The 13695-nt window shown below is 46.8% G+C and overlaps 1 protein-coding gene across 1 annotated transcript; it reads right to left on the bottom strand.

Moving 5' to 3' along the window:
• Window positions 1–2761: 2761 nt before the first annotated feature.
• Window positions 2762–13264, bottom strand: LOC104865435. Its single transcript, XM_033763179.1, is given in 5 exon segments — window positions 2762–3027; window positions 3030–3759; window positions 3761–3937; window positions 12693–12805; window positions 13084–13264. Coding segments are annotated over 5 exon segments (1467 nt in total).
• Between the last annotated feature and the right edge of the window lie 431 nt (window positions 13265–13695).

Below are 13695 nucleotides of genomic sequence, written 5' to 3' on the forward strand. Positions count from 1 at the left end.
TGGGCTATATTAGATATCATATCACACACTTTTAAAGTTGTATCATGAGAAATTACACAAAACTCACATCACTGCCAGACCAAGCTTCACGAGGGCTCATTCAGGGCAGCACAGATTTTTTTTAATATTCATACTGCAAATGTTCTCAGTGCATGTGTCATTTCAGAGGAATCACTTTGACATCCATTATGGCTTTTATCTAGATGCCCCCCCAACCTCATGAGCTCATAAGTGGGGCTTTTAGGAGGGACTGGATCATGGGTGTGTGGTACTGGATCATGGTGATACTGAATCAGTCCACTGATTAGCATAGTCCTGGGTGTGTACGATGGACTTATTGAAGAGGGAAGACCCGCTCTGGATGTGGACGTGGGTGGCACCAACCAAAAGTTTTGCCATCTGGATGAAATAAAGAGGAAAAGAAGCAGGAAGACACATGGCATCCTGCTTGCTACTCTGTGAGCTCTTTCTCCTCTTTGATGTCCTCTGTCAGGCCACCCTGCCTTGGAGCTAGCTGACTAGGTCCTGAAACTTTCACAGCTGCCTGGGGACTTTAGTCAGAGTGAACATAGCCACTGTTGCCCCCAATGTCTCTACAGTTGGTTGGTGTTGGAGCAACCCTCTGAGGGTGCTCACAGCCAGACTGGGGCGCTTTGGCAGCAGCCACCCCTCCCTGGAAAGGGGGAACTGCTACTGTGAACTCTTCTGAACAAAGGCTGCTAGAGGATTCAGAAAATAAAGCTATGAGTTGTTTAAAATGGGGCCATGCCTTAGAGCTGAACATATGGACCAATGGACCAGAGCACTTGCAACAGAGGGACCCTGGTGAGGGTCTCGATGGGGACATTCTACTTTCTCTGTCTGCTATTTTTACAATCGAAGAGAAAAGAACCCAGAAACTCAGTTTTTGGGGGGAATAGAGTGAAATTAACTTTCCAAAACTGCATTTATTTTTCAAATAATCCCACACTTGCAGAAGAGTTGGAGTTAAAGAACAAAAAACTTTGCGTTTTGTAATATGAACAGAGTAAGTGCCAGGCTCTCCCTCCTGTACCATGGACTTCAGTGTGCATGGCCAGGATACTCTTGTCTCTAGAACACAGATCCCTATGGAGCCCAGGAAGGCTGTATGGTTCCATCACTGTTGTCAAACCCTTGGCCAGTTGTTCTGCAGGACACTCTATGAGGGGCCTCAATTCTCCTTGGTGCTTACTCTCAGGTTACAGGCAGGGGCTGAATTGTCTTTGCCTCATGTCAGGGGCTACCAGTCCCCCCGTACCAAGGTCTGTTTTGAGGACTTGGTTTGGTTGGTGTCTGCCAGGTTACCTACAATGAGGGCTTCTCGCAGAGTAAAGAAAAACATCATCTTGGCAGGTGTGGTATAAGCATTTGAAGAAATCCACTTCCATCCCTGATTAAAACAAAATAAAGCTTCCAGCAAAGTAGAAATAGAAGACGTCCCCCACGCAGCAAGGGTGCAGGGGGTGGAAACTGCAGCTAATGCCACCGTGATGTGGAGAGACGGCTGCCGTCCTGAGCTTGGGACTGAGACCCAGCACATCCCTCAGTGTTGCTTCTCAAGTGTTGTGCCAGAATTCCAGCCACTGCTGTAGGCAAGAAAAAAAGTTCTATTTACTCATATTATTTTTTTATATTATTTACACATGAAAAAAATCCATCAAGGAAGAAACAAGCTATTTTATTTTCAGGGAAGAAAATGCAATGGAATCCACAAGAGCAACTGCTAGAATGAATCAGTTTAGCAAATTATAGGGTACAGGATCAATATTCAAAATATATTATAATTCTATAAACTAGCAAACAATATCAAGAAATGGAAGTATAGAGCTGCAATCGCACTTACAGTAAAGACATGAAGTAGCTAAGGATAACTTTAATACATGAATGCCTAAGCAGTCAGAATTATGAAACTCTGCAGGAGAAACAGACCCAGAGGGACAGAGAGATACCTTGTCCCTGCCTCAAAGGCTCAGTGTTGCTACAATGCCAGCTCTCAGTAAATAGCTTTGGTGTAATTCCAATTGAAATGCCACAAGTATTTTATGGTGAAAATTGATGTCGCACCTGGCATACATCTGGAAATGCAAAGCCCTTTGAACAGCAAAGTAACTTTTTTTTTTTAATGCTTGCAGGAAGTTTATTGATAGATTATGCTTGGTGGCTGATTCCACCTTGAATGATTTTCAGCATCTGTTAGGAGTAATGTAAATTTCAGAAATGAAAGGGTCATCCTCAACTTGTTCTAAATTCTTAGTTACCTGTGCTTTTACACCAAAGCATCCTAGCAGTTCATGCCCAGATAGCCACATGGATAGAAAAGGCCAGCAGTGTGTGCGTAGGTTCCATGTTCTGCTCACCCTACTGTCATCATTAAGTACTGAAAAATTCCAGGATCTCCCCAGCATATCTACTGAATGTGCCGTGTATTAACCCCTGTAGTATCGGCTCTTACCTTGCTCTCCGGGTGCTCCTCTTAACCATGCCATCTATATTATCTTGTCCTCCTTTTAAAAATCCGTCTCTCAGAATCTACCACATATTCCGAAGGTGACAGGGTTGCTTGCTTTACATATTGAGGCATGCTTCATTTGATGGGTTGTCTCCAACTGCCTACTAGTCACTAATAAATGTGCAGCCCATTATTCTTCAATTCAGTGTCTCTAGGTTGACACATCAAAATACTGAGAACTCAAGTAGTTTAAGACCCCTGTATTATGCTAGGAAAATTTACCTACCAGATTTAAGTTTCTGCTCTGTGAACATGGGCACTGGTCACGGTAATCTCTCCAGCAATACCGTAACTTCCAAAAGGAATATGTTTGTCCCCAGATCCTGAACCTTTTTTAGCTACATCTTCTACTGGGAAAGCAACAGAAAGAAAAACTGGGCTTTGTGGCCTGGGGCCATCGTGTCCACTTGTAGGAGGACTAGCATTCTGGGGACTCTGGGTGTATTTCTGGAGTTTCTGGTCTGTAGCCACAGCAATGGGTACTTGTATGGTAGCTATCTCTTTATACCATGTGACTGTGAGACAACAGTATGTCCAGGAAGAGGTTTCAAATCCTGTGTTTCCTGAACATTTGAGCCCACTAAAATAAAAGGTGGGGGACTAGTCTTCTTGCTGTCCTCCATCATCACGTAAGTAGAAGTAATTTTTGGTGAATTCTGCAGAAACTGTGGATCCTTAGAATTAGATAAATAGAGGGTTGCTTGGGGGAAAGGCCCAGGTTCAGGTGGCGGTGATGGGCGGCTTTGTTGATTCTTATCAGTTAGACAATAAAGAGTCCACATGTTGTTAGAATATGGTGGTGGTTGTTCTGCTTCGCTTGCTAGCATGTGAGCGGCAAACTGAGCTGGGTCGGCGGGGACATAAGTGAACTCTGCTGAGACAGGTGCTGGACATGGCAATTGGGGTGGGGTGGTAGCCTTGGGGGTGGCTGGTTTGGAAGGAGGACCAGGAACTGCTTCAGGTGTCTCTTCAGGCTGCAGGTACTTGGCACAGTCTAACGGAAACTGGGTGGTTTTGTTAATGAATTGCAGTCCAGCAACACTGTTCTCCTCTGTTTCTGTGCATTTTTCCATCTGTGTAAGTTCTTGGAAGACCACAGACGTCCCTTCGGATTCTTTTATGCTTTCCACTTTCTTCTCCATTGTCGCTCCTTCTGACCATTTCTCTACTTTCACCTGATGGGATTGTTTAACCGGATCTTTTATATCCAGAGAAGTATTCCCTTCTCTTAAACACTGTAAGCTCTTTAAAATAAACTGCTGCAAACTGGGTGATGTTTGATGGATTGGTTTTGAGAATAGCTCTGCTAACTCCCTCAAGCAGAGTCTTGAGGCCATAGGGTTGGACCAGTCTGGATTCTGAAGAAATAATTTTGGCAGGATGTCTGTAATCTCTACTTCTTTCCAGCTAGGATTTATAGAGCTTCCTCATTGATCCCTTGCCGGTGGCTCCTCAGCAAAGTAACTTTGAAATGAGGAAATAATGTACAACATGGCAGGCCTTTGTCTGCTCCCAGGACCCCTGGTGATTTTTATTGGGAATCATAAGATGTTTTGTTAAAGCTATCTGCGCTGCAAATGTAACAGTTCAGGTGCTGTAACTGTTCACCTGTAATAACTACAAATGTAACTGTACAAGCTGCAGGATGTCCCTACCAATGATTAAAGTTGTTCTGTTAACTCCTCCCCTCCACTTCTGTAAATGCGCATGCCCGGCTCCCAAACCTAGCCCTTACCCCATAGATCTCGGTATAAGGTTGCCTCCATTGCTGTTTGGGGCTCAGAGTCCAAACTCCTCCAGTCCTCTGGGCCAGCATAATCAGAGGATCCCCCCATCCCCACAAGGGCCCTCAGCTTCTTCACCTCCAGAGGCCTCTGGATAGCTTGTAACACTGAGCTGTGGCACTTTGCTATGACAAAAGAAGAACTAAAACTTTGGGAGACTGACTATCCAATTTCAGGATTTATTATAAATCTGTAGCAATCCTGACTGTATTACTGGCATAAAGTTTTAAATCGATCAATAGGATAGATCAGAGTCTAGAAACCGATCCATGCTAAAGTTGACACTAGTTGTTCAAACAGTGCTTCGAGGAATTTCAGGGAAACAGTACCCATGGTGCTGAAGCAAACGCCAACACATTGCTCCATTCCTTGTACACCATGCAAGAATTAACTCAAAAGAGATCATTAACTTAAGTAGAAAACCTAAAAATATAAAACTAGAGGAAAACAGGAGGGAGTCTTTATGACCTTGGGTTAAGTGAAGACTTCCTAGATGTGATATCCAACACAGGATCACAGATAGAAGGAAACAAAATAGTGCATTTGTGAGAGCCAACTTTTCTGATCAAGGTGGTCTCTCCCTTTGACCTTTGCTAAGAATATAAAGACTAAGTTTTCTGGGCAAAGGGCTATAACAGCCTCCTCCCTGTTTTTCTGTTCCTGTTCTTCTGACCCAAGAATCAACTTATCTCCTCCCTAATAGTTGCTTAGTTAGAGATATTATATGTTTTGCTGAGTATGGAGAGTTTGCCTAATTGTGTAAGTTTATAAAGTGTTCCTTAAGAATAGAAATAGAGTGCCACTCACTGAGCTCCTCATGGGTATGAGATAATTTCCCTCATGGGTATGCAATAATTCCCCTCATGGGTGCCCCAAGTGTGCCAGTAATAATCCTTAGTAATGAAAAGTTAAAAATAGTATCAATCCTCAGTCCTATATAAGCATGTCTTGAAAATGGGTCGGGGCCTGCAGTTGAAAGCCACTGTGATGGTGCCACTGGAGGTCCAGGCTTGAGTTTGCCAGGCTAAAGCCTGCAATAAACTCCTCATGTAATTACATCAGACTCGACTCCTTGGTGGTCTTGGGGATTTCACGACTTGGGTACAACACATTCACCCCAAAACATTAAGTAAACTAGACTTCCTTAGAAGGAGGAACTTCTGCCCTTCTACAGATGCCGTTTGTTTCAGTTTTGATACAGGAACACCAAAGCAAGTCTGTACTTTAGCAGGCCCTGTGCTGTAGCACAAGGGGTCAGTACATAGCCCTCCTAGACCAAAACCCCAGCAATGGCGGGGAGTGCTGATTATGTAACAGTTTGCAGGCCTATTTCATTGAGGGGCAGGGCCGCTGGGTTGCCATGGATGTTGGGTGTGTAAATAAGAGGCCAGATCCTTCCCTTCCTGATGCAAAGGTGCTCTACACACTGGGAGAGAATAATTACAAATCACATATCTTCCGGTGGCCTTGCATCTCAAGAGACCATAGGGGAAAAAAAAAATCTCCAAACTTAATAAGAAAGCAAACACTCCAATAGAAAAAAGGTGCAAGATCTGAACAGAATTTTTTCCAAAGTGGATGGATGGGTGGCAAAGAAGCAAATAAAAAAGATGCTCAAGATCACTGAGCACCAGGGAAGCATGAATGAAAACCACAATGAGGCATCATTACCTGCATTTTACAATATGTGCTCTTATAATGCATGGGGAAGACAGGTGTGGGCAGGATTGTGGGTCACCTGGAACTCTTGCACACATGGCAGGCATGAAAAGGGGCTACTACAGAAGACTTTCTGGCATTTTCTGCAAGGTCTGTGTGAACCTGCTACACATCTCAGCCATTTGCTGCTGCACATCTACCTAGAGAAAAGAAAGCAGACCAGACATTTTCTATGGCCACAGGTACACATAGCAGGCTTATCTATAAGATCTGGAAACAGGAAAGCACCCAGATACCCATGGATGGGTGAAAGGGTAGAATATAAAGTGAAGTACATTGACCCAGTGGAACACTATAGGGTAGATAAAAGGAATATGAGTGTTGGCACATGCAGCATTGTGGATGAATTTTAAAAGAATCACACTGAGTGAGAGAAGCCAGCCAGAATAGGGCACCTGCTATATCATTCCATGCATACAGAACTCTAGAAAAGTGTGGGCAGCCTGCTATGATGGGGGCAGAGTGGCATGTGTCGGGGTGGAGATGGGATCCATTACCAGTGGGCCATTAGAGAAGGTGGGGCCTGGTTGTAGGAAGCGGGTCATGGGGTCATGACCTTGGGAGCTGTATGGGGTCGTTGCCCCTCCCTCTCAGCTTTCCTTCCCCTCTCTGCTTCCTGGACCCCACAGGTTGGGCAGCGTGCCTCTGGCGTGACCTTCCGCCAGAGTGGGAACCAGCAGAACACAGATTGAGGCCTCTGAAACCGTGAGCCTCTCTTCCTTTAAGCTTTGCAGGTCATGTGCTTTGTCCCAGAAATGAAAGACCATACAAGAGGGAAAGAGGGGCTCAATGAGCTTTGGGTCCTCACATGTTTTCAAAATGCTCCATTGCTTCAGATCCACTATTTATCAGTGCATTTTACTGGGCATTAAAAGACATTCTTTAAGAGCCATGGAGAGCCACCCGCTTCCACAGGGTGAAGGGAGCATAGAGAGTTTTCCCATTAACAAAGTTGATGGTTCAAATTTTAGCCAATATCGGAAATGGGACCCAGGTGTTAGAGATGACAGGATTGACACCTCTTAGAATGTGCTTTTATTTATATAATAAAAACATGTTTCTTTTTCTTTTTTTTTGTCTCACATGATTTTGGCATGTGAGACTGATTTTTGTTTAGCATATACTTGGGGTTGAAATGGTCTGGTTCCCATGGGGAGAATCGCTGCAACCCGCAGCAGTATTGATGGGTTGGAGGCTTGGCCCCGAGGGACAGAGCAATCGGGCTTTGCACAGCCTCGGTGCTAAACAGCCCCGTGGGACACAGGGGAGGGGAGGGTTGCTCAGCACTTTTACTGCCTGGTTGAATTATGCTGTACAGAAACTTGTTAAGCCCTCTACCAGCGAAAGAATCAAGGATGAGGTAAAATATTACCATTTGGACAGAGATATTTATTCAGTGTTGTGTTAGAATAATTAGAACTGCATAAATATCCTCCAGTAGGGAAAGCATCGAATCTAATTAGAAACAATTGATTGTAAAGAAATAAGCCAGGAAAAATTATGATGACCTTTGAGTCTTTGAAGCTGGGTAATAACTAGAAGTGCTTCTAGGTGGTGGTCATCAGAGGTGGCCAAGGGAGGTGTCCCTGAGAACTTTTCTTTTGTCTCCTCTCCCCTCCCCTCCCCTTCCTCCCGCCCTCCCTTCCTCCTTTCTTTTTTTCTTTCATTCTTTTTTTTTTTTTTGAGTTTAGGAGAGTTTTTCTTAGAAAAAGAACAGAAGAGCTCTTGGATTTCTAGGAGGGTCCTGAGCAGGTGGCCACTTGGCCTTTCAATCCAGAGATAATTAGAGATAAGCAGAGTACAGGAATCATTCAGTTGTTTAGTAGCCACCTATCACAGGGGCCCTGTGGATTTAAAATAGCCAATTGGAACTGACTCTCTAAACCAGTTCTTCAACATGTAGGGTTTAAAGCAAACTGAGTTTTTAGGGAAACAAACTAGTTATTTTGCATTTTAAATTCCTCAAAACTCAGGAGCTTAGTAGGGAGTGGCTGTGATTCTCTTTAGGAGGGAGTGGGCTGCATTTCACGCTTTCTGAGGAAGTCCATTGTATTTTAAGTGGCTCTGAGAGGTGTTCTTGGGAGGTGGCCTTAGGTAGTGATTCTCAGGGGTGGTTCTGGAAGTTGACCCTTTTAGGAGTTCCTAAGATGTGGTGACTTTTGGGGGTGGCCCTGGAGACTCCCTGTGGGGCATAGGCAGAGGTGGAGAGAAGAGCCAGCAGAGGTATCTCTGTAAACGGTGTTGAAGCAGCCAGTACACATGGGAGCTGGGAGGTGGCCCACAGACTGCCTGCTGACTTGAGTCCTGTGTGGGAACTAACTCCTATTCAGGTAAAGTGTCCAGAGCCTGTGAGATGTCATGGAGGCAGGAGCTCTGGGCCAATACAATGACAGTTTGACTGAAGAAAAGGAGCAGGGCTGTGGGAGAAGTTTTTTGGTAGTTTTTCCTTATTCTGGTTTAAGCAGAGATAAGGAGAAGCTCTCAGGACTGAGGGTAGGGGACAGGAAAAGAGACTCTGTTGGTGGGACAGTTGTACAGTGCAGCAGTGTGGTCAGGTCTGGACCTGGGGGCAGCAGGACAGTGGTGGCTCTGGATATGTGGCCAAGGAAGGCTGGGGACAGCCAGTGTGAGTTCTTGCTTGGGGAATTCCATTCCACTGTCCGGAACCTCTGTGAAGTTTGTGAATCCTGAAACCTGGGTGAGCTTTGCTGTGGAGTTAAAAAGAATTGAGCTTACACTGCTGGAGAAGAGTATTTTCCCCAACAAGCCATACTTCTGGCCCAGCCCAGTCACCAGGTGGCAGAGCAGCCATCTGGAGTGAGAATGGTGCCACCCCGAGCCTTCATGGAGCTGCTGTCACCGAGAGGGGCTTGGCCGTTTTGATGTAGAAATGACGTAGCAATAATGCACAACAGGACAGGCCTGTGCCTTGCCTCCATGTTTGTTTTTTCATACTATGCTCTGTCCCAGAAATATAGCTCTTTGAGCTCCACACTGTTCCAGCTCTGCCACTGTTCATGCTGCAAATGTACCTACTCAATGTATCAAGTGTTCTGTTCAAACAGTGTAACTCTTAGTACCTGATGTTTCTCTGGACTTCTAGTTGTGTCTCCACCCTAAAAGGTTCTTCCCAGCTTCCTTTCCCCTACTGTACCCAAAGGGACTCTCACTGTAACTCAAGGCTCAACTCCTCTGAGCCAGTTGGCGAATAAAAAGTTTTTCTCTATCCTTTTGAGTGACTTTTGGGTTCTTGAGTCTTCAAGTTACTGCACATGTAACACATCTGTAACACTTGGGTGTAAAACTGAGCTGTTCCACTCAGCCACAACAGTTTGATGAGTGTCACAGAAAGGACAGAGATTGTCAGGTGCCAGGGCTGGGACATGTGGTCTGGATTGTGTTTCAAGGCCTGGTGGGATCTGAGCCAGGTCCTCACTTAAAGCCCACACCTGTCTGTGTCTTGCAGGTTGGGCTTCTGGCATCTGGAGGCCGAATGTTGGCCTGACCCAGGCTGAGGTGGCCTGGCCTGAGCACGGAGGCCTCAAGTAGGTGGTGCCATCATCAGTGCAGAGGCACCTCCAGGGAGAGGCAGTGGCAGGGTGGGGGCAGGGCCAGGCTGCCAGGAGACCTGGTCACTTCTTTCCTCCACTCGTCCCCAGGCACACCTAGCTGCCCTCCCCTCAGTGGGTCCTGTGGAATAGGGACCTGTGACAACCGTAGCCCCAGTCATTCAACTATGGCAGCTGCGTCCTGTGACAGAAGCGCACACCCACTTAGGGGGAACACACTCTGCTTCACTTGGCCTGGCACCCCCGTGGTAAGGAGATGCAGGGATTCCACGTATGACACGGTGATCTCCTACCATTTCTACCGTCCATACAAATCACAGGCTTGGGAAGAAAGCAAGAGGAGCCCTGGTCTCTCTTGGGCCCTTTCTGAGCAGGGAGAGCGCTTGCCTCCTTGCACCCTGGTGTTCCAGTGTCTGCAGGGACCTGTGGGAACTGCTATTCCACAGCAGACCCTGCAGACCCTGAATACTGGGTCACCTTGTCAGCACAGCCTAGGGCCCCCTCCCCTTTAGGCCTTCACTCCTCCCTTCAGTCACTTCCTTCAGTCCTTACAAAGCACTTAAGCAGGCAGAGGGAGGAGGTTGTACAGATTCCTATTATTTTCTGCAGTTTTTGAGCACTGCTAGGGAGGCAATTCTTTTGATGGTAGGACTTACTATAATGGGACTAGAGATGGCCACCAGAAAGCATTTTATTTTGGGTACAAAAATATAAAATAAAAGTATTGTAAGGGCACGTTAAAATGATTATTGTTGGGTAATGAAGATATATAAGATACGATCAGTGAGTACAGTGAATATGTAAAACACGAGTACAAATATGTAAAATATGAATATGAATATGAAAAACAGTGAATATATAAATTTTAAAAATTTATTACAGCAAAAGACATATTGATATTGATCTCCTTCGGAATAGTCCCCCTCACTTTGAACACACTCTGTCACGCTTCCCACTTTTTGAGGTCATTCCAGAAGTCCTCTTCCTTATCTTTAGCTTCCCTAGAGTGGCTGCTCTAATGTCCCAAATTAATTCAAAATGTTTACCTTTCACGGTCTCTTTAACTTTGGGGAAGAGCCAGAAGTCACGCAGTGCTGGATCCAGTCGATGAAGACACACCACATGTTTTCATTTGACAAAAATTACTGCAAATGTAAACTGTAAACTGCTTCAGAAAGTGGCCAGATCTATGGGCTGAGTGCTTGACGTGAAGGAAAGCATTTTGAGGGGGGAGGTTAATGGTGATGTGTCACTTAAAACCTTTAAATATTTACCATAGTTTTTGATCATACTTCATATCAAATTGGCTTATCTGGGAGTCATAGGACTTTGAATGACTTTCCCATTTATTCTTTCCATATTTTTATTTGTTGCAAAATGCACATGTATCTCCTGATTTGAGGGGAAAAGACAAGTCAATCTATTCCAGCATTTGAAATGTGTGAAACCACTGCTCTGTGAATGTTATTTGAAGAATAAAGCATTGTTCCAGATTCCTGGTGAATGAAGGAGTCCCAGGAAGGGCCATCTTGGCACACTCAGATGAGGGACCGGCCCTCGAGGAGGCTGTATGGAGAGGGACCTAGTCCCGAGTGACACAGCACGGAGAGCAGGAGTCAGGTCACACCTGTCCTGGAGTCTCTAGCACAGGGTGCCTGGGAACTCTGGACTCTGCTTGGGACAGAGCTGGGCTCTGCTCCTTGTGCTGTCTTTGGTTTCCAGTCCTAGCTGTGCTTGAAAATCACCTGGAACTTTAAAAATGTGAAAGCCTGGGCTGCTCCGACTCATTTGTCAAAGCTTCCCAATGCTCCCCTGTGTTTCCTGGGGTGCTGCTGCAGTGGGGGAACCCTGAGTTTCCCAGCTCCTGATGACCAGCTGGTGAGCCCTGCTCAGATGCACTTCCACGTGCGAAGCAGAACCGAGTGGGTAGGTGATTTTGTTGTTGGCCCCCAATCCTTTCCTGTGTGTGATGAATGATCTTGCTGCTTTGCTTTGCTCACCTCAACAATGGACCCTGATGTCTTTCAGCTTCACGTTTTGCAGCCACAAGCAGCAAGCCATCAGCAGGGATGATGAATGTGACTGCGGGCCTGAGCAATGGGAAACAGCTCTCATATTGCTAGTTCAAGGGAGGTGAGACTGATTGACCCTGGGTGGAGGAAAGCCTTATTCTTAGAGGAGCCGCTACATGGAAACAGCTCCCTCTAAGCCTTACTTACAGTCAAATTTTACTGCCACTCAAAGCAGTATTTTTCATTTTTCTTCTTCAGAGTGATTTGCACACTTGCTGGCTCCCTGTGATTCTCCTAGTATCCTGCAGCTGCAGTTGGTTTTTTTGCAAGGTTCTGGCAAATGAGAAAAGTGTGGGCTGAATGACAGATGGCTTGCAGCTGAAAGGCATGATTGTCAGACCCAGGAGAAGTGTGCAGTGACATACTGCCTAGGGGGAACAGTGGCATCCTAATTCCTTCCACAGCAAAAAGCTGTATGGAAAAATGGGAGGCAGGAGCTATTCTAGGTCTCTCAAGCCTGAGGCCAGAAGCACCACTCCCTTCTCTAACAGGACCCCTTGCTGGGGACAGGCACTCTTGAGCCCCCAGAAGGGTTATCCTGCTGTGGTTTCTCAACCCAGCTACAGGTAACAGTCAGCCAGGTGTAAGGAGGGAGAAGTTCTGCAGGGAGAACACAGCTCACCTGGCGTTCTAGAACACCTAGGCTCTGTGGAGACTCCTAAAGTCAGAGTCTGCTGGGAGAAGCAGGAGTCCCTGTCCCAGAAGCCCCAAATTACCCCCGACCCAGTCATTTCTGGCCTATCCTGGCATCACTGTTGGGGAAAACAGACAGGGCACTTTGGGGAACCTCACAGGGATGGAGTGTAAATGTCTCCCAGCTCTGGCCCTTGGTCTCACTGTCAAGGCAGAGGAAGGAGGCTCCCACCTGAGTGTAGTTTGTTCTTAGGATCCTGGATGTGTGTTCAAAGCACATGTCACCAGATGGGCACCAAACCACCGGACTGCATGGCGCACCCCCCGCCCTAGTGTGCTCCAGGCCTGGACATCAGTTTGCACCTGCTCATTCTCCCTGTCCCACCTGGCCAGTAACGAGATCAGGGACCCACAGGGACCCATCTTTAGGATTCTTGGGCCCTTTCCTGCATGGTGTCCCGAGCTCAGCACACTGGCCGGAGGGGCTCAGAGCCTCCTCTGGGAAGGAAGGGAGTGCATCTGAGTCCCAGTGCACCACCTGCTGTTGGCTTTCAGAGGTTTCCTCATGCTTGGACTCAGCCCAAATATGCAGCATGCACCCATCAACATGTCACTGACACAGTTTTTCTTAAAAGGCAGGAATATGCTTCCATCTTCCTTTAGCTTAGTGGGAGTGGGAGGCCTGGCCTCTGAAAGCCAAGCAGCCTCCTCCAGCCTGCAGTGTGGTCTCCTTGGCTAGCGTGCTGTCACTCTCCTTGGCGTGTCACACAGCATACTTTGTGGGGAGCCCCCTGCACACTCGCCTTCCAGGTGGGAGCCGACGGTGTGCTTTGCACACGAGTCCAAGGGCACACACTTGGCATCATGTGCTGCTTGCAACTGCAGTTCAGGTGCTTTTGTGGTCAACAGATATTTAGTGCAGAGTAACTGAACCACGAGCCTAGGTGTGAGCGCCATCTCGTGCTCGGAGTCGCTTTGGCTACAGTGCAGAATGCTGCTCTTTTGAGGCGGCAGCACAGTGGGCTTGGAGGTTTTGTGTTGGGGTGCCTTGTGGAGAGGGGGTCAATGGCTCCCCTAACTGATATGGACAATGCCCTCTTGAAGGCAGGAGACCCAAATCAGTCACTGATTCGCCAGCTCAGAGCCTTCAAACGGCAGCATCCAGTTTGTGCAAGGCCACTGCCGGCCACCAGGGGACACACTTGTTCATGGTGGATGATTCTCAGCTGGGCTGCCTGTACCCAGACAGACATAGGTCTGGGAAGCAGGAAAGGCGCTCTGGGGCTGTTGGAAATGCTCAAAGGTCTTTAGCTCCTGGGAAAGCTCTGCAATATCCAACTTCAAATCTGCCCTTCTTCAGTAAGCTGGGACGGTTGTGCCTCCTAAGG

The sequence above is a fragment of the Fukomys damarensis genome, unplaced genomic scaffold (genome assembly GCF_012274545.1).
Source record: "Fukomys damarensis isolate Sample0158 unplaced genomic scaffold, DMR_v1.0_HiC HiC_scaffold_14, whole genome shotgun sequence".
Classification (NCBI taxonomy): domain Eukaryota; kingdom Metazoa; phylum Chordata; class Mammalia; order Rodentia; family Bathyergidae; genus Fukomys; species Fukomys damarensis.